The sequence below is a fragment of the Schistocerca gregaria genome, chromosome 3 (genome assembly GCF_023897955.1).
Source record: "Schistocerca gregaria isolate iqSchGreg1 chromosome 3, iqSchGreg1.2, whole genome shotgun sequence".
Classification (NCBI taxonomy): Eukaryota; Metazoa; Arthropoda; class Insecta; order Orthoptera; family Acrididae; genus Schistocerca; species Schistocerca gregaria.
This window is the reverse complement of record NC_064922.1, coordinates 256,323,338-256,345,238: the sequence shown is the minus strand read 5'-3', so window position 1 is coordinate 256,345,238 and position 21,901 is coordinate 256,323,338. Positions and strand designations below refer to the sequence as shown.

Sequence of the window (21,901 nt, the reverse complement as noted above, 5' to 3'; positions counted from 1 at the left end):
ATTAAATGTTGCAAACTCAACCACTTTCAGAGGTGCTATCAGTGTTAAAAACTAATGTGCGAATGAAATTCCTACGGTATTTAAAGTGATATGGGTTATTACAATTAATCATACCATAATTCGAGTAAGCGCGCAAAATGTACACAGTAGTCGGCAAAAAGCAAACATGACCTGACAGGAAAATTACGGGAATTAAATAATAATCGTACTGCCTGCTACTTTAAAAGTTTTATGTAATTATGTAACGCAAATAACTCGATGTGAACTCGCTCCACCTTGTCAGGAAAGAGCCTTACGTTCTTAAATTTCGCGTCCCTATGCAGACGTATTTCGGAAATTAGGAATCTTCATTCATTTAAGTATACTTTTAAAATAGACTCGAATACTCAGTACTTTTTTAAACAAATATGTGTTAATTTGTGCTTCAATTTGCTCTTGTTGCGTCTCATATACTTAAAATCACAGCCCCAGTACTAGGATTCATCCCTGCAAATGGCGGCGATCAGCTGCTTCAATTGGGGGACAGTTGCCTCGCTTCCCCGCTACGGCGTGGTAGGGGCTTGGTGTTAGGTGCCTTCACGTAATATGACTTGAGCACTGTCACTTGACGATGTACCACACAAGAAAATTGCAGGAAGGAGATAGTATTTTGCGCGAAATATGTATTGTTGATCCTGCATGTGTGACATAAGTATGTAATCTTTCGAACGGTATATGGTTGGCTTGTTATACAAATCTTTTTGATCTAACTATAATACGTGGCGTTTTATCTTGAAAATAGGAAGCCTTCTTATTAACATTTGAAAATGAGATGTCAATGTTTATACTGTACGTAATAGCCTACACTGAACGTTAAAATTTACAGATATTGTTTTTTCATTTTAAATCGTGTTGCATTTTCTACCACTGCTACACCAGCGTTTGAATTTTGTATGTTTGTGATAGCGTTCTAAAAGTAATTGCAGCATTCAGTTTATTTTCATTGTCAAAGCTGAAGGACGGGAAGTAACAATATATAATGCATTCGAATTTGTCGAGACGTTGTTGTGATACGTCATGAACAAATTCAAATACTTGGTTATATATTACATTGATAACAGTGATAGTGAATATAGACAAGAAATATAAACATCGGAAAACTTGCCATACTGTGCGCTGAAATTGATATTTTAAGAAAAACATTCGACGATTTGGAAGTAGTTCACAAATAATCCGGAAGATGTGCTACCATAGTCTTGTTTATCGTTATCAACTTACTACCATCTCGATTAGTACCCAAGTTTAGCCATGGATCTACTCTATCGCATCTGGTTCATGCATGCAACACGAAATAATGCTTTTTAAGTTTTCATAAAAGCAATTAAAGGACAGCGTTTTTGGTGCAAATCGTCTTATTGTTTTTCAAATTATCAGCCTTTAAAATTCGTACTCTTTGGTGCAAACAGAGCAATTCTTGAAAACATTTTTCCACTGTGCTGTAGTTACCGCAAAGGGCTTCGTGAGGTAATGAGATTCGCTGTGCTCCGATTTATTTGGTTGACACAAAACATAAAGATATCGTTACGGGTTGATAAATCACCTGAATACGGGCAGAGAGACAATAATTCGAAGTTCTTCTTTGTAAAGTAATAAATTATTTGCCATACTGCGCAGCAGCTTACATTGCCATAACGAAAAATGATGGGGCACTACCAGTTTTTCCTGATTTCTTCGATAAATTGTGCCAAACAATTTAGTGTATACCAGTGGTGTCTAAAGTTTTAGACTACCTGGGCCACATTGAAGAAGACGAATATTTTTGGGCCACTCATAATGTTTTTGACACTAACAATAATCAATGAGAAAATAATGGGAGAGGGATGAAACGGTAAGATAATAGCATAGTATGCCTACAAGTTTCAGATTGGTAGTATTCAATTTATCCCAACTGTGCATAAATGGAAATTTATGGAACATTTTTTTACAGATCGTGTGATAGATGCTAACTTCTGGGGCCGCATAGATACTTGGTTTGGGCAGCATGCAGCCCACAGGTTGGTAGCCCCTGGTATATGCAATGTGTATTAACTGTTCTTTGATACTATAAACGAGAAGCCGGCCGGAATGGCCGTGCGGTTCTAGGCGCTACAGTCTGGAACCGAGTGACCGCTACGATCGCATGTTCGAATCCTGCCTCGGGCATGGATTTGTGTGATGTCCTTAGTTAGGTTCTAGGCGACTGACGACCTCAGAAGTTAAGTTGCATAGTGCTCAGAGCCCATATAAATGAGAAACTAAGACAATAGTAGTGACATGTGCATTGTAATCAAATAAGCAAGCAGTCATTTTCTTGGAAGGGCTCCACGAACGAACCTCTTTGTTGATTTCGGTTTATGTGGGAGCACCCAAATAGTTGATTCTTCCAGTTCGTAGGATGCTGTACACAGACTTTGCATTCAATTGAATTTTTTGAGAATATCTTTACACCAATTGAAAGGAGCCCATGTTTAACACTCAAAAGGAATTGTGAATTTTTTTGTATCATAAATGGTGTTGGGGATTCAAAAAGACTTTCAACCATGAAAAGTAATTCATTTTACTTTCATCACAAATTTGTTGTTGTGGTCTTCAGTCCAGAGACTGGCTTGATGCAGCTCTCCATGCTACTCTATCCTGTGAAAGCTTCTTCATCTCCCAGACCTTCTCCAATCTACATCCTTCTGAATCTGCGTAGTGTATTCATCTCTTGGTCTCCCTCTACGATTTTTACCCTCCACGCTACCCTTCAATACTAAATTGGTGATCCCCTGATGCCTCAGAACATGTCCTACCAACCGATCCCTTCTTCTAGTCAAGTTGTGCCCCAAACTTCTCTTCTCCCCAATCCTATTCAATACTTCCTCATTAGTTATGTGACCTACCCATCTAATCTTCAGCATTCTTCCGTAGCACCACATTTCGAAAGCTTCTATTTTCTTCTTGTCCAAACTATTTATCGTCCATGTTTCACTCCATACAAATACTTCCATAAACGACTTCCTGACACTTAAACCTATACTCGATGTTAACAAATTTCTCTTCTTCAGAAATGCTTTCCTTGACATTGCCACTAGGGGTAAGATAGATACTGCCTACAGGAAAATTAGTGATACATTTTATATGCTCCCTACTTCGACCATCATCAGTTATTTTGCTCCCCATTTAGCACAACTCCTTTACTACTTTAAGTGTCTCATTTTCTAATCTAATTCCCTCAGCATCACCCGACTTAATTCGACTACATTCCATTATCCTCGTTTTGCTTTTGTTGATGTTCATCTTATATCCTCCTTTCAAGACACTATCCATTCCGTTCAACTGTTCTTCCAAGTCCTTTGCTGTGTCTGACAGAACTACAATGTCATCGGCGAACCTCAAACTTTTTATTTCTTCTCCCTGGATTTTAATACCGACTCCGAATTTTTCTTTTGTTTCCTTTACTGCTTGCTCCATATACAGATTGAACAACATCGGACGAGGCTACAACCCTCTCTCTCTCCCTTCCCAACCACTGCCCTTTCATGTCCCTCACTCTTATAACTGCCATCTGGTTTCTGTACAAATTGTATATAGCTTTTCGCTCCCTGTATTTTAGCCCTGCCGTCTTCAAAATTTGAAAGAGAGTATTCCAGTCAACATTGTCAAAAGCTTTCTCTAAGTCTACAAATGCTAGGGACATAGGTTTTTCCTTTCCTTAATCTAGCTTCTAAGCTAAGTCGTAAGGTCAGTATTGCCTCACGTGTTCCAATATTTCTACAGAATCCAAACTGATCTTCCCTAAGGTCGGCTTCTAGTAGTTTTTCCATTCGTCTGTAAATAATTCGTGTTAGTATTTTGCAGCTGTGACGTATTAAACTGATAGTTCGGTAATTTACACATCTGTCAACACCTGCTCTCTTTGGGATTCGAATTATTATATTCTTCTTGAAGTCTGAGGGTATTTCGCCTGTTTTATACATCTTGCTCACTAGATGGTAGAGTTTTGTCAGGACTGGCTCTCCCAAGGCTGTCAGTAGTTCTAATGGAATGTTGTCTACTCCCGGGGCCTTGTTTCGACTCAGGTCTTTCAGTGCTCTGTCAAACTCTTCACGCAGTATCGTATCTTCCATTTCATCTTCATTTACATCCTCTTCCATTTCCATAATATTGTCCTCAAGTACATCGCCCTTGTATAGACCCTCTATATACTTCTTCCACCTTTCTGCTTTCCCTTCTTTGCTTAGAACTGGGTTTCCATCTGCGCTCTTGATATTTATACAAGTGGCTCTCTTTTCTCCAAAGGTCTCTTTAATTTTGCTGTAGGCAGTATCTATCTTACCCCTAGTAAGATAAGCCTCTACATCCTTACATTTGTCCTCTAGCCATCCCTGCTTAGCCATTTTGCACTTCCTGCCGATCTCATTTTTGAGACGTTTGTATTCATTAACGTCTCCTTTCATCAATTAAATTCAATATTTCTTCTGTTACCCAAGGATTTCTACTAGCCCTCGTCTTTTTACTTGATCCTCTGCTGCCTTCACTACTTCATCCCTCAGAGCTACCCATTCTTCTTCTACTGTATTTCTGTCCCCCATTCCTGTCAGTTGTTCCCTTATGCTCTCCCTGAAACTCTGTACAACCTCTAGTTCTTTCAGTTTATCCAGGTTCCATCTCCTTAAATTCCCACCTTTTTGCAGTTTCTTCAGTTTTAATCTACATGTCATAACAAATAGATTGTGGTCAGAATCCACATCTGCCCCTGGAAATGTCTTACAATTTAAAACTTGGTTCCTAAATCTCTGTCTTACCATTGTATAATCTATCTGATAACTTTTACTATCTCCAGGATTCTTCCATGTATACAACCTTCATTTATGATTCTTGAACCAAGTGTTAGCTATGATTAGGTTGTGCTCTGTGCAGAATTCTACCAGGCGGCTTCCTCTTTCGTTTCTTACCCCCAATCCATATTCACCTACTACGTTTCCTTCTCTCCCTTTTCCTACTGACGAATTCCAGTCACACATGACAAATATGTATTCATAAATTTCGTATCTGCGTAGATTAGAATACAAAACACCAACTTAACCTATGAAACTCAAAATAAATCACAAAAGGAAAAAAAGTTTACATAACCCTGTGTAACAGTGAAGTGAAAAAAAAAACACAAAAATTCAAACTAGTTTATTGTAGTAGAAGTAACATGAAGCACTCCTAGACTGATGTAAGATGACCATATAGCCCGCAGCTCGTGGTCGTGGTCGTGCAGTAGCGTTCTCGCTTCCCGCGCCCGGGTTCTCGGGTTCGATTCCCGGAGGGGTCAGGGATTTTCTCTGTCTCGTGATGACTGGGTATTCTGTGCTGTCCTTAGGTTAGTTAGGTTTAAGCAGTTCTAAGTTCTAGGGGACTGATGACTATAGATGCTGAGTCCCATAGTGCTCAGAGCCAATTGAACCATTTTGAACATATAGGGTGTGAAATATTTGCAGCTTATGAATTGATATGCAGTTTTTCACGAATGTTCAATATTCACCCAAGTTCTCCTCTCCAAGCTCTGGAAGACGGGGTTGGTAAGTTTCTTGTCACATATCTCTTGTAGACAAACACTCCCACGCTTCGAATGAGCTGCACGAGTCACCCATGTGTTTGCAGGGCCTTACAGTGTACGAAATTTCATGATCAAATTGTAGGGTGGTGTTCTCACACTCCTTTGAGGTTCAATAGCGGATCACTTATAGCTATTTTTGCTGCATAAACTAGAGGCCTCCTCTCTCTATTCATTTCTCTCTTCTTTGTCTAGTTCACTAGAATCACAGTTTCGTTCTGAAGCAGTTTCATGATCACTATTGTAGGAAGAGTCATTTTTATCCTAGAGAAAATTTATACCGCTAACTTCGTCTTCCTCTAACGTATTCCTCACAAAGTGCACAAAATTTGAATCAAACACTGACATACTTTTACGTGAATGAGAGCTCGAAGTCATAACAACACTGAAAATATATGAAAACACTGGTTAAGCCTAAAAATGGAATGATATTTAGTTAGTAAGCCAATTTTGACCATATGGAAACAGAAATACTTATTGCGTCGTAGGATCAATAATGGCACCACCCAAACTTTATAGCTGTGCTCCGAAAAGTAGGCGATTTGACAAACCTAATTTGACTGCAAGTGGGTTATAGAGTGTCGGCAAGGTATGTGGAACCGCCAACAATAGAACGAACTACAGGGGAAATGGCCGGGGCTTACAGTTTCACTGGTATCGGAAACGACGCCCAACTCCATCTGCGGATTAAACTCCAGTACGTACGAATATATTCAGAGTTCCGTCCTCTGTTACCATAGTTTATACAGATAGTACATTTTTCCTGTCTAATTTGTCTAGTGTTTCCTTACACCATCTGACAGGAGCTTGTGTTTGAGCTCCTGTCAAATTATGTACAATGCATCGGAACAGATCTTTTCATGAAAAATCGGATCAACAGGGACTGATGCTAGTTGACACAGTATTCAGTTTACTACTGTATTTTATTCTATAGTTCTTAATGCTTATGTGACCAATGCTGCAGATAGTGTTTGACTATTCCTTCACTAGTAATTAATGATTATCATTTATAAGTGTATGCTGAAACCGTAAGAAATTGTGTATAAAAACGTAACATTGATGTCAATCTACCACAGGTATGGGGGAAACTAGCATACTACCTGGGTCATTTGGTACATTATTATTAATGAAAACGGGTACAATGTGCAGATACAAAACTGAGAAACATTACTTTAGTCCTAGTTGTATTATTGACATCCGTCTTTTTCTGCGGTTCTTTGTACGTTTCACAGCACATTTCACGTAAGCATTCTTCATTCAGCTGGTGGAATTTCTTGCTTTGGTAGAACTTGCAGTGACTACCATGTGTCATGTATCGTGTTACTACATGTCGGCGTTCGTAGTTTACCTTCTTCCATTGTAAGATTGCCAGCTATAAGTAATCAAAAGTCGGGATTCCTGAACAATAGGTAGAGCTTAATATTTTCAATGTACAATTCTTCCCAATGTTTGTAAGTTTTTATCCTCGCACCAAAACTAATCTACAGATACCATATGTAAAACTTAACTTTTAAATCTTTTAACACTGTTTAACTTATACAATGATGAAAGTGGATGAGGCTGGCTAAAAAACACCTCTTCGGCCAGAAATCTCATTGACTGGAGTACATCTGTTTTCACTGAAGAGTCCCGTTTCGAACTGAGCCCCACAGAGCAGCGGAAACGAGTCTGGACACGCCCAAGACAGCGGTGGGGTACCAATCTGGCTGTCTCCCGCCATACGGTCCGACAACCAAGGGTTATTAATTCTATAGCAGTAACCCTTTGGTTGTCATCCGCGGCACCCATAGGGCACAGGGGTAGGTCGACGATATTCTACGCTCCGTTTTGATGCCCTGTCCTTACATTTCAGCAAGATAATGCCCGTCCGCCATCAGAAAGGTCGGCGGACCTCTCCTCAAGTGAGAAAGTTTGGAACATTAGGGACAGAGCCCTCCAGCCAGCTTGGAATTTTGACTATCTAACGCGCCAGTTGGACAGAATTTGGCACAATATCCCTCAGCACGGCATCCAAAAACTCTACCAATCTAAGCTGAATACCTGCTTGGACGAAGGCCAGAGGTGGACAAAGTGTTACTGAGTTGCTCAATTTGTGAAGCTCTTTCTCTTGAATAAATCATCCAGTTTGCCTGAAACTAATCATTTATTTGCCTGTACATGTACCAATTTCTGTTTCATTCGGGTAATTCCTTCGTGTTGCGTCATTTTTTTTCCTTAGAGTGTAAATAGAGAGTAGGTTTAAACGGAGCAATAAAGTAAATAAACAGTAGTAATAAATAGAAATAGCAGTAATTTTCCATTGCAGTAACGAGTATTGAGAAAGAAGTTCTCGATCAAGCGCTCTAATTACACAAATCGTGGAAGTGGTGGTAAACTTGTTTTTGAGCAGTTTGTGAGTTGGCAGCTCTGGCTGAGAGCTACGTTGGATGTGCAGTGTCTATGGAGAGCAGTGAAGAAGTCCTACGGGAACTGGTGGGCCGCGGGGCTTCCCTGGACGCCGAGGACCGGCGCGGGCAGACGGCGCTGATGCAAGCCGTGCTGGCGACGCGTCGCGACGCCGTCTCCATACTGCTGGCCGCCGGGGCCGGCCGCAAGCGCAGGAACCTCTACGGCAACACCGCGATGGACATGGCGCGCGCCAGGAACCTCAAGGTGGGCATGCTGCCTGCGGTTCAGTCTGCACGTCTTCACCATACTATTAAGCTAACCTTGTGATTAACATCACAGCGATTGGGACCAGCTACCAGCCAAACGTAGTCTCGAATGCTAAGAGTTCGCTTTGTTGTCTGTTTTGAATGTAGAATATCTGACCAGTAGTACCCGGACACATATTTGTGGACATTAATGTGGGATGCTGCCAGCCTTCGCCATTATGATGGCTTGAACTCTGCTGGGGACACTTTCAATGAGGTGTCTGAACGCCTGTGGAAGAATAGCAGCCCAATCTTCATCAAGAGCCGAAACCAGAGGGGTGTGGGTGAAGTCAACATTCTAAGTCATCCTATAGGTGTTCCATTAGAATCAGATCGGGAGGCCAGTTCATTTCAGGAATGTTACCATCCACAAACCATTGCCTCACAGCTGCTGATTTGCGACAGGGTGCACTATAATGCCGGCCGGAATGGCCGTGCGGTTCTAGGCGCTACAGTTTGGAACCGCGAGACCGCTACGGTCGCAGGTTCGGATCCAGCCTCGGGCATGGATGTGTGTGATGTCCTTAAGTTAGTTAGGTTTAAGTAGTCCCATAGTACTCAGATCCATTTTTTCCTAAACAGGAAGAGTGGGACTTCTTCCCAGATCGTCGTCATAATTGCCAATAGAGGTCGTCTGGTATCGTGCAGAACTTCGTTTCATCGCTGTACAGAACGCGACGCCATTCAGCGGTACTCCATACTTCCTGGTCCCGCCACTGTTTCAAACATAGCCGTTTCAGTTGTTTTAACGGCAGTCTAGACGGGGGACGCTTAGTCCGTAGTCCGGCCGACCAATTGTGCAGGATGACACGGAATTCTGCAGAGAGACCATTCCTTTGCCTCACATGGTAGGGACAGATGTGAAGCGGTTGCCATGTGCTTGGTGCACAATGCGGCGATCATCCCCTGGTGTGGTAACACGTGGTCGACCGGAATTTTGATGAGGAGTTTGCCTGCCCTGACGTTCCAAGTACTCCATCATCGGGCCACTGTCACATCTGAATGCCGCACATATCTAGATATTACAGGATTTGACCAGATGGGCAAATGGAGATCCACAATAAGGCCCCTTTCTAATTCTGTCAGGTGCTGATAACGCTGTCTCACAAGTGTACGCAGCATTTCCGTATCCTTTACAGTGGTATCTCAACATCTGAAGCTGTTGACGCCACTTGTACGAGATCTGTTTAAAAAATTCGGGAACATTTGGAATTTCGTGCCAATGGTTTGTTAGAGCGAGATGCGGTTGGCATCCCTGCACACGTCTGTGTTTTATGTCTAACTACCGGAACTTTCATTGTTGTATGTGTGTTAGTTATTGTTCAGCGCTGTATTGAGTAGAATTTGCGAATTTCGAGATGACAGAGATAGAAGAGCAACGCGACTGCATTAAATTTTGAGTGAAACTGAAGAAAACCTTTACAGAGGCACGTCAAGTGATGCAGAAAGCCTACGGTGATGAGTGCTTAAGCTGTACTCGGTGTTACGAATGGTTCACACGGTTTAAAAATGGCCGGGCGAGAGTTACAGATGACCCTCGTTCAGTACGCCCTTTGACGTCTACCGACGACGCTCATGTCAGGAACGTCAAAGAAATTGTGCGTGCCAGTCAAAGACTGTCAGACAGGTTGCAGAAGAATGTAACATTTCAGTTGGATCATGTCATGGAATCCTAGTACAGTGTCTTGGAATAACATCGTGTTGCAGCCAAGTTCGTCCCACGGCTCATAAGTCAAGACCGGTACGACTTTCTCCCCGCATTCTGTGAAGAACTTTTGTACTGTGCAAACGCGATCGATATGTTCCTTAAGAGAGTCATAACTGGCGATGAAACCTTTTTTATTTCCAAAGTTAAAAACCCCGTTGAAAGGGCGAAGATTTGCAACGACAGACGAGATAAAAGAAAATTGTAGACAGTGCTTCGCGCGATCCAGCAAGAAGCAGGGCAAGACTTCTTCCGGAAGTGAAAACAGCGTTGGGAAACGTGCATCAATTGTGGATGATAGTATTTCGGAGACCGTGCAGAATATGAGTAAATAAAAGGTAAGCGTAGAACATTTTTATGGACGAAGCTCCGGGATTTTTTGAACAGACCTTGTATATCTTATCAGATCTGGTAACAATATTAAACACGAGCGACATTAGTGTACTTTTGTGGCAGCTCTAATCATTTACATATCTGCCGATGGTGTGTACATGAACTAAGTTACGTTGACATCCGACTATGTCTTCTGGCTGTTTCACTTTTACTGCCAGGCGGTGTATTCGCTTCCAGACGTATGTCTGTAGGAATTTTGTTTACTGGTTTTGTCCAGTACTATTTCACGTAAGAATATGACTAATTTTTTTAATACCCCATATATGGCTTTATCTATCTGACGCTGCTGGACGGATAAGAAACTACTAGGACATGGCCCGAAGCTTCAGTACCTATATACGAATCTTGAGAACCGAGAGAAGTTATTGAGAAATAGAGTTACTGGATTAAATAATCACTTTTATTTCGTTAATTCTGAGAAGTTTTTCTAATTTCTTTCAGGAAATCGTCCGACTGCTGATGAACGCTGACGATACTGCAAGGAATGGCAAGCGCAAGACATCGCAAGAGGAGAAGGATCTGCAGCAACAAGAAGACACTCGTCCATCCTCCCACTCTGCAATGGTCTTAGCGTCAGCGAAGGCAAAGGAAGTGGCACTCTAAACCGAACGGGCATAGCCAGGCGAGACGAGGAGTATCATAAAAACTGGACGTTGACTGAAAACTTTCAACATAACCTTGCCGGTGCATGGATTTTGTTACAAGCGCGATAAATTGTAATTAAAATCAGCTATCGACTAACAAAGTCAGAAATCAATTACTGGCCGATATCTTGGAAGTTTTATTTGGGAGTGTAAGGGAAGGTGTGCTCGCAGGGCCGATGAATACAAGGTTCTTCATCCAAATATGCGAGATGCCCAGCAGTGCAAGTTCGTTGGAAAACAGTTACATCGGGGAATGAAAGACCGAACTGTACGATATGGATCTCAGCGTTCTACTTCTGTACAAAAACGGCATCTTAAAAATATTGTAGTATTAGTCTGTGTAAATTAGAATACTGTCGAAGGACAGTCTATGCGGATTAGCATTCAAATTACGAGGGTTGGGACTTTAATAGTCGCAACTATTTACTTACAGCTCGTGCAAAATAGGTACGTGTTTCGAAGTTTTACACACCTTCAGAGTTGTCACCAGCATTGTGTATAACCCGTTGCCAGCGCTGTGGAAGTCGTACGATACTGTTAGCAGTGCCAGTTGTGTTGACATTTCGAACGGCGATGGCGTAAGTCAGCTGAGTGCAGTAGGTGGTATAGCACTTAAAGCAGCCCCATCAGTCAAACAATGTTGTTCATTTTTGGAACACAACCTACGATCAGCTTAGAGACAGAAGTGATGACACTTTCTGCTGGACCTGACCATCATTTAGCAGGACAATGCTCAAGCACGTACAGTGCAAACTGTTACTGATTTGTTTGACTGATGGAGCTGCTAAGTGCTATACCGTCTACTGCACTACCCTGACTTAAGCCCTCGTAAGTTCAACTCGATTTCTAAGCTGAAGGTAAAACTCCACTGCATTCGCTTCAGAACTGCTACAAATTCGTCGGGCAGCAGAGCACACCGCTCGAACTGTCAACACAAGTGGCACTGCTGAGAGTATCCTACGACTTCCACATCGCTAGCAACGGGTTATACACAATGCTGGTGACTATTTTAAAGGTCAGTAAAACTTTGAAACACGTATCTATTTAGTACGAGCTGTAAATAAATAGTTTCCACTATTAAAGTTCCAACCCTCGTGTCTTTTTCGACAGTATAATCTCCTTTTAAACGATCAATTTTCTTCTCTCACTTGTTTATCCGAGGCAAGTGACTTAACTGCAGCGGCTATGGCGTTCTATTTGTCTACTGAGTCTCATCTGTTTTGAGTGGTCGTTTTCGTTTACACGTCAGCGCCAAAATTGCGTGAGTTGTGAATGCTGACTGTTGTGCACTTTGGGACCTGAACGGTAAAAATGTTACTAAGGACTATCCTTTTTATGAAAAAACTGAAATAGTAATAAAATTTAGGAATCAGCAATGACAATAGAGTTTATAAACGACCAAAGCAGAGTGACTACTGAATGTTCCTTTCAAAGGCACTGTGGTAAATTCTCTATACCGCTGAGAACTGCAAGAATAGGAAAAGTGTCGTCCAAATATTTAAAAACATTATTTACTTGCTCGAGAAAATATATACTTGCAAACACATGAAACAATACGTAGAACGCTGTAAATAGCATCTTTTTACTTCACCCTATGTATATTGTTTTCGTGCTAAGTACCAAGTAACATCGAAAATTATTGTTCTTGTCAAATAAATCTGTCTTTTAAACTGTTGAAATAATTTTCATCGAAACACCTTTCTCTATTTGCGTTCTTATTTATGCATAGTGTAGTCTTTTTCTCTGTAAAACGTAAATAACTTTTTGCTTTCAGATATTTCGACTCTCTTGTAGGATACAACTAGACCACTAGTAGGAAATGTCACGACAACAAGGAGCAAGAGGACAGGAAACCACAAAATCTATTTCTAGAATAGGAATGAGGTCTGCCAGAATAGGTTAGCTTCTAGTAGACGCCGCCATAGACCCACGTTCGTGCTCATCCGCAGTGTGCAGCATACTCCGAAATTAGGACTCCACAGTCTGCATAGTCTATACATCACTGACATCATAGCTACACTCGTGACGTGGTTGGCTGCTGATGTACATGCAGGAACAAGTGTCACGCATTACGAGCAGTCGACATTGACCAGAAAGTCGCTGGTGTAAAGCGGGCTTAATGGCTGGTTTCGAGTATTGCTGTTATGTTCATTCATATTTCCTGCAGAAATCATATCTGTCGTTGCCGACAGAGCTAGTAGGAACATGTGAACTTACTTGAAAGACTATATCGTACCTTTAGCGTTTTAGCAAGTTAAGCCTCGGTTTGTCTCACGAAGCGCAGTGATAAGTCATTAACAATAGCAATATTTTTTTCCCCACTCAAAGCTATTCAGACCAGTTCCTGACGTCCATCTGAAGCATGTTGTAATAATCGTTCTTTGTCTCGTCCGTATATGTCTGTCTCGTTTTCTTTGCTCCTTTCTTTTAAATATACGTCCCTCTTTCTTATTTCCCTTTTGAAATAATTGAATAATTAATTGCCGATGTATTTTGCTCTTCCATTGTTGAGAATTTTCGTAATAAACATTATTTGTAAAGCCAATAACGTATTACATATTCTGTGGACGCTGCAGTACTATAGCTATATAACTGTCACAATTAACCTTGTTTCATATATTAGACGAAACTATAGTGAGCATGGGCATCCGCTGACATTTATCAAGTGGGTATGGAGAAGGGAACGGTGGTGTCAAGACTCTAAAATATTCATTTTTTTATGTAGCTATGTTAGTGACGTTGGAGATGTATCATGCCACAAGAACTTGATTTTACAAGAGGCACATAAAATTTACTGTATACCAGCGAATTGTTGCTTGTTCACTAAATATGTTTCAGTTACATTATTTCCCTGCTTAAAAGATAAGAATAACTTCACAACTATATTCAAACTAAAAGTTGACGAACCGAAATAATTCACATCATTATTTGATTAAACCTGCTTTGTATCCAACAAAATGACAAATACTTAAGAAATAAAACACTAAAATATTCATAAAAAATTTTCTTATTCTTACACCTGTAACATAATGTTGATAGCGATAGCTAAAACTGAAATATGAAAAAATTGTCTTAGATTCAACAGAAATATGATTTGACTAACATTCACCAAAAGCTAATATGCAGCTCACTATTTTTTTTAAAAAAAAGTTTATTCAATTTCGCTGTGGTCTGTATCTCTGCTGACAAATATCACACCTGTTTATGTTATTGGATATCAGATATATTGCATTGTTTCATGTCTTCTATTTTTTAACTTTGACTTGTGTAAATGAAGTTCAACAAATATGTGTTGGAAGCTACATATTTGTGTTGCTTGTGTACGCTTACCCGGGCCCAGGATTAGACTGCGCAAATGTGAGAAGCCTCCAGAAACCATAGTCATATGGCAGATGGAACTGACTAATAATACTATAGGACTGAACGAAGACAGTCTTCAACTCCGCAGTTTTATGCACACAGTGCATCCAAACCAGTAAATTATAGAATTCTTAACTTTATATCAGTGTGCTGAGAGGTGTCAATCTACCACGACGTCTAGTTTAATAAGGGGGAAACTCTTATTAGAGATGAGATCTTTTCGATCTAGACAAAAGTTGCACGCCACATTTATCCCAATGACAGCTCAAAAAATGGTGTGTCCTTATCTAGAGTCATGCATTTGTCCTCTAAGAAGTATATTCGGTATGAAAAAGAAAAATAATAAAGTCATAATAAAGTAATGTATTATATTTACATTACTTAATAGATTACTGAAAGCTTGTTCAACTGTGATTGTAATTGCAGGAACTGTGAAAGAAAATAATAGAGCCTATTTTGTGGTGGGCAAAAACATTGTATGACTGTCAATAGTATCAGTGATTGGTAGATTTGTAGGTATTGTGCCTTTACCACCCAGAAAACATATTACATTGTTGCTACAGGTAAGAAATTATCAATATAATAAATATTTTGGTATTTGTGATAAGGATGAAACATAAGTAAACTAAAAGTTGTTACATGTATCTGAATATCAGTATTACAAAGAAAAAAATTGAAAAAATATATATATCTGGAGTGATATTTGTTTATAATATTAGGTTAGATTTTATCTGTGAGTTTGTTTCTTAACTTGTAATAGTATTGAAAAAGACACCAGGGAAGACGAATGGAACATTCCAGAATTTGAAACACGAACATCTGCTAGCATGAGTTTCTTAGAAGTAGATACCTTAGGGTTTGCGAAGCAACTCAAATCGCTTGATACGGGCAAGTCTTCAGGTCCAGATTGTATACCGATTAGGTTCCTTTCAGATTACGCTGATACTATAGCTCCCTACTTAGCACTCATATACAACCGCTCGCTCACCGATAGATCTGTACCTACAGATTGGAAAATTGCGCAGGTCGCATCAGTGTTCAAGAAGGGTAGTAGGAGTAATCCATTTAACTACAGACCTATATCATTGACGTCGGTTTGCAGTAGGGTTTTGGAGCATATACTGTATTCAAACATTATGAATCACCTCGAAGGGAACGATCTATTGACACGTAATCAGCATGGCTTCAGAAAACATCGCTCTTGTGCAACGCAGCTAGCTCTTTATTCGCACGAAGTAATGGCCGCTACCGACAGGGGATCTCAAGTTGATTCCGTATTTCTAGATTTCCGGAAAGCTTTTGACACCGTTCCTCATAAGCGACTTCTAATCAAGCTGCGGAGCTATGGGGTATCGTCTCAGTTGTGCGACTGGATTCGTGATTTCCTGTCAGGAAGGTCGTAGTTCGTAGTAATAGACGGCAAATCATCGAGTAAAACTGAAGTGATATCAGGTGTTCCCCAGGGAAGCGTCCTGGGACCTCTACTGTTCCTGATCTATATAAATGACCTGGTGACAATCTGAGCAGTTCTCTTAGGTTGTTCGCAGATGATGCTGTAATTTACCGTCTAGTAAGGTCATCCGAAGACCAGTATCAGTTGCAAAGCGATTTAGAAAAGATTGCTGTATGGTGTGTCAGGTGGCAGTTGACGCTAAATAACGAAAAGTGTGAGATGATCCACATGAGTTCCAAAAGAAATCCGTTGGAATTCGATTACTCGATAAATAGTACAATTCTCAAGGCTGTCAATTCAACTAAGTACCTGGGTGTTAAAATTACGAACAACTTCAGTTGGAAGGACCACATAGATAATATTGTCGGGAAGGCGAGCCAAAGGTTGCGTTTCATTGGCAGGACACTTAGAAGATGCAACAAGTCCACTAAAGAGACAGCTTACACTACACTCGCGAAAATATTTTGTTGAGCCCAACCTACATAGGTAGGAATGATCATCAAAATAAAATAAGAGAAATCAGAGCTCGAACAGAAAGGTTTAGGTGTTCGTTTTTCCCGCTCGCTGTTCGGGAGTGGAATAGTAGAGAGATAGTATGATTGTGGTTCGATGAACCCTCTTCCAAGCACTTAAATGTGAATTGCAGAGTAGTCATGTAGATGTAGATGTAGATTTCATCAGCAACTTTTTCAGCAGCTATAAGTATGTCTTGAAATATTGATACTTAATCTTCACTGTGCTGCTCCAGAATATTTATCATTATTTTTGTATATGGGTATGCACTTTTACGAAATCCAGTTCAACTGCCTGCGAAGTCAGGCATATTGATTTTAGCAACAGAAACAATTGCTTTGGAGTAAGTGAAAGTATTATACAACTGATACGCCATCTGTTTTGATTTAGCTTTTGCATCCTGAGAGAAATTCTCTGGTTGGTTTACAACTTTTGTAAAATTATCTGCAAGCAGTTCAATACTTTTATGTTTTTGTGCCCATCGAATTCCACACAGCAAAGAAATATTCGATGTTACAGCTCTTTTGGTCAAAATTTCTTGAAACAACTTATTTATGACTACATTCCGGAAATCTGTTAAACCACTTGTCAGGCACAACCAATTGAGGTGGTGAGAAGAAACGTGTGCAAACATTTTTCGGTACCGAAGACAAATTTCTGTTGGCAAGCCTTCCTTCTTTTCCTGTCATAACAGAGCCGCCATCTCTGCAGCCCAGAAATAATATTAGTAAGAAAAAGAGCAAGCGTCATACCCTTGCCAGCTGAATTTCCAGATTCGTTTTATACGAAGTTCATTTCAAAAGTCCTACACACTGCACATGCTTAACCGTTACGGTTGCGTGATCAGCAGACTGCACCTCCCATGTTGTTATTAATGATATTTGGAGAGAGAATCGACTAAAAGCTAAGGGAATTGCACATGAGGACGGAATGTCCGTCCCTCAGTTTCCATAGTCATAACTGTAAAGTTAAAGGTGAGAAATGTTGCTGCTAGATGGGTTCCACAAGATCTGAGTGAAGAGCGGGAAGCAGGTCGCGAAATAATCGCAGAAGAATTGCTTAAACGTCGCTGAAGAGGAGAAAAATTTCTGGAAAGAACTGTTACACTTGATGAAACCTGGATATGATTAAGTTGCTTTCTGGAAATTTTTAATGAAGTGTCCTTTTACATTAGAAAATATGGACTACTATCATTTCATGGACATTTTACCTTATTCCAAGGGCTGCGGTTTGTATTCCGCCGGCAGTCGCGCAACGGCCTGCGCGAGAATTAGGCGTGGCTCACTCTGGAACAGAGCCATCGAAGGGCATGGCAGGGCAGCGCAGCGTAGGAAATACTTAGCTACGAAGTGTGTGCGGATACTGGGAAGCAGTTCCCATTATCGCGCCCACCCGGAAAGAGTACATGGTCTGTGACCGCCCGTCAGCTGCATGGCGCTCGTGCAGTAAACTTTGTTTCGGACACTGCGCGGCCAAGGCGGGAGCAGACACTGTGCTGACCTGTTATGCCCTGTGCCTCAATTTGCACTGTTGCTTTTGCAAGCATGAGTCACAAAACCCTGATCTGTGCTACCCATCCCTGACATTTGTCGTCTGCGCTCAATTATGCGCCTGGTCTATAGCGGTTGGATGGAAACGCACACCGAAATCAGTTGGGGTTCGAGGTCGACCATCGAATTCAAGCATTCCGGTGGTTTGGGGACTCAACCCTGTAGGGAACAGAAAACTAAGTTATCATACAATTAGCTTACTTGCCAGAAATGTTAATATCTATCCATATTATTTGTACTGTATTTCTAACATAAATATCATCTTTACTTCTGCCAGTACCTCGTCTTCTACCTTCCAAACTTTACAGAAGGTCTCCTGCGAAACTTGCAGAACTAGCACTCCTGAAAGAGGAGAGCTAGTTCTGCAAGGTTGGCAGGAGAGCTTCTGTAAAGTTTGGAAGGTAGGAGACGAGGTACTGGCAGAAGTAAAGCTGGGGGGGGGGGGGGGGGGGCGTGAGTCGTGGGTGAGTCGTGGTTGGGTAGCTCAGTTGGTAGAGCACTGTAGAGCACTTGCCCAGGAAAGGCAAAGGTCCCAAGTTCCAGTCTCGGCCCGGCACACAGCTTTTATCTGCCAGGAGGTTTCATATCAGCGCACGCTCCGCTGCAGAGTGAAAATCTTATTCTGGATAAATATCATCCTTTAGAACACGAAGGTTTACAGTTACATCTTAAATGAAATGTAGAATCAAATAGAGTAGATCAGTATTTAACTTCAAAAATAGGCACACTTGGTGTCTGTCGGTTACAGCGTCATCTCTCACCAATGAATGGTTTGAATAAGCTGCACGTATTTTTTGGCGTTGAATCGAAAATACACTATAAAAATGAGATTTTCCCATTCGAAAATACAAAGTCGACCCCTAAAACGGATGAGGGGTGGTTAGGATGTAGCACAGACATCTAGACCATTTTTCGTTTGATACGTCGTTTTCGCGATATTGTCTGAAGTTGAAACAAACACCTTGTAGATTACACTTTAAAACACTAAAACTTGAAGGCTTTTTACTTTTATTTTGTATAGAATGAAGCGGCGAGTGAAAATTTGTACCAAGGCCGGGAATCGAATCCGGGTGTCGTGTTACCAGACAGGTGCGTTAGCCACTAAACCACTTTGGCACTGCGGTTCACACAACTGCACGGATTACGCTGGCACGGCTCCCTTCTCGACCCAAATTCTCACTGCCGCCCCGTCTACTTTAAATTCCCCCTTACAGACGCAGAGAATTGCCGAGGCTCTACATATTCTGGAGACCCGAGTTCGATTCCACTGATATAAATTTTCACTCTCCACTTTAGTTTATATACATAAAATCATATTTGTATGAGACCTGTAAAGCCTTTGAAATTGTGAAACTGCACCTGGATTTCAGGCTGGATCCCCCATTACGTTCCAGAACATGGGGAGCCTCGGCATTTCTGTAGAATCTGGGTCAAGGAGAGAGGCGTACCAGGGTAACTCGTGCAGTTGTGTGAACCGTGGCCTAGTGACTAACGCACCTGCGTAATAAGCTGGAGACCTATGTTCGATTCCTGGCCTTGGTACAAATTGTCACTTATCACTCCAGTCTGTTACATAAAATTATACATGTATGAGACCAGTAAAGTCTCTGAAATTTTATCACTTCATTTTGCTTTTTTACCTTCTTTACTGTCACTTTGTTATCTCGTATGGTGTTACACTTTAGGACCACTCGGTGCATTCACCAAGAATGTTCGTTGCCCACAAAATGGGGGTCAGGCTGATCAGCGGTGTCAGTTCGTGAACTTCCCATTGGTCGTTATTCAAAAGTCTCTGAATTCTAACTCTGCCACCTCTGTATAAATATTCCTTCATGAGATGTGTCGACAATAATGACTCATACGGGAAAACAGCAATATCCAGTCTGTAAACACCAAACGGAAAAACGATACGCAGTTGGACAGCACTTCCTGAAACATTGTTCAAAATGGTTCAAATGGCTCTAAGCGCTATGGGACTTAACATCTGAGGTCATCAGTCCCCTAGACTTAGAACTACATAAAGCTAATTAACCTAAGGATATCACACACGTCCATGCCCGAGGAAGGATTCCAACCTGTGACCGTAGTAGCCGCGTGTTTCCGGACTGAAGCGCCTAGAACCGCTCGATTACAGCGGCCGGCTGAAACATTGTACAAAAGGTGTGAACTATTTCGCGGGTTTTGTTTTCATTAAGTTTCCAGCAGAAAAAAGTGAGTGACAAATGTCAAGCATTCACATCCAATTTGAAGTGTTTCCTTTTGGTGCACTCCTACTCTGCATAGGGGTCCCCGCAACTTTTCTCCTTAATGTGTTATTTATTCGTATACTCCCTCACAATTTCTTTCGTATTTTGTTTTGATCTTTAATTTTTTTAAATTAATTTTTAGTCAGCATTCTGTAAACTATGTACTGATTTGTTGCATGACAAAGTAGCTTTGGCTCACATGGTCCTGTGGAGCTGCACAAATAAAAAATAAAGACATAGGAACTCGAATCCACAACGCAGAATGCTCACATATAAGAACTTAAAATCAGTTTGTCATCTCAAACAAGATGGCAAACTCGAAAATAAGATAACAAAGTCTTATGAAATTCGTAGTTTTTTTTCGCTGATACTGGTAAGTTCTGAATGTCGATAATTTTTCGCCTTATTCATGGCTAAGTGCTTCTGTAGAGTACCAACAGAAACAAAATCGTTTTCGCGTAGTGTTAAGTCATACGAAACTTCAAAGGGCATCATTGTCGCTTTCGACTATTTGAACAGTAAACGGCGCCAAAGATCTCAGATCAAAAGCCAAAAATAAAACTCATAATAAAGTAGTTATCTCTGAGGCTACGTTTCATATCAGTTACCACAGTCTAACAGTCGCGAATTCCGTCTCGTTTACTCCCAGCGTTAGCAACGCAGCAAGCGACACTTCTGGAAGCGATATCGAATGAGTGCAATTACTAATATGTATTGATTTTTAACATAATTCTTACAGTAGGGAATGAGTGTAGGGCCATAAAAATCGACAATAACTAAAAAATTACTCCACATTTGTGATTATTTAGTGTCCTAAGGACCCTCGGAGATACGAAACGGTGCATTACAAGAAGTTTATTTACGATTCTCTTCTGACGTACAGAAATTTACTGAGTAGTGTCGTTTTCCTTTAATGAAAAAAATTGCTAATAAACAGAAGACCTGACCTTTTGCAGAAACACGTCGTACATCATCCCAACAAACTGGAGTTTTTTTCGCTACACTCTGAGCCATATCAGTGAATGCGGAACATAGGAAACCTGTATGGAATGCAATACCTACATTATTTAACGTAATACATAAGCCATCATACCTGTAGCTTACGGAAAAACCACACATACGTGATAATAAATTGTCAAAAGCAATTAAACTCTTTCCCAACTCAAAACAAACCAATTCCGCACTTGTTGCTACGGCAAGGATCTTCAACACATTCGCTTTTGAAGCAAAACTAATAACATTTACAAAAATATTAGTGTATTAGGAAGTCGATTCAAGTGTAAAAATGGGCGAATCATAAGCCACAATAAAAAATGTTAAGTGTCAAGGAAAGTGCCTACAATAATAACAACAAACAGAAATATATGCTTGTCGTGCATGAAATATATTCTCTTGCTTTCAGCACAGTAACCTGCAAACATACAAGTATCCGAAAATATTTCATAACGAATAAGTTGCCGGCAGCGGTGGTCTCGCGGTTCTAGGCGCGCAGTCCGGAACCGGGCGACTGCTACGGTAGCAGATTCGAATCCTGCCTCGGGCATGGATGTGTGTGATGTCCTTAGGTTAGTTAGGTTTAAGTAGTTCTAAGTTCTAGGGGACTGATGACCACAGATGTTAAGCCCATAGTGCTCAGAGCCATTTGAACCAATAAGTTGTAGCTTTCGTCATTGAATAAGTGTGATTCGGTTGTTTATACATGTGTTTCGTTATAATTCATATCGCTTGATAATTTACTGACA

The 21,901-nt window shown here is 40.8% G+C and overlaps 1 protein-coding gene across 1 annotated transcript in view; it reads left to right on the top strand.

Annotated features, from left to right (window-relative positions):
* Positions 1-12,710, top strand: part of LOC126355829 (fibronectin type 3 and ankyrin repeat domains protein 1-like) — a 187,008-nt gene extending 174,298 nt beyond the window's left edge. The window contains exons 8-9 of the mRNA XM_050006277.1: positions 8,037-8,254; positions 10,835-12,710. Coding sequence (XP_049862234.1) covers positions 8,037-8,254; positions 10,835-10,996 — 380 coding nt within the window. The 3' untranslated portion in view covers positions 10,997-12,710. The remainder of the gene's footprint in view (positions 1-8,036; positions 8,255-10,834) is intronic.
* The last annotated feature ends 9,191 nt before the right edge of the window (positions 12,711-21,901 follow it).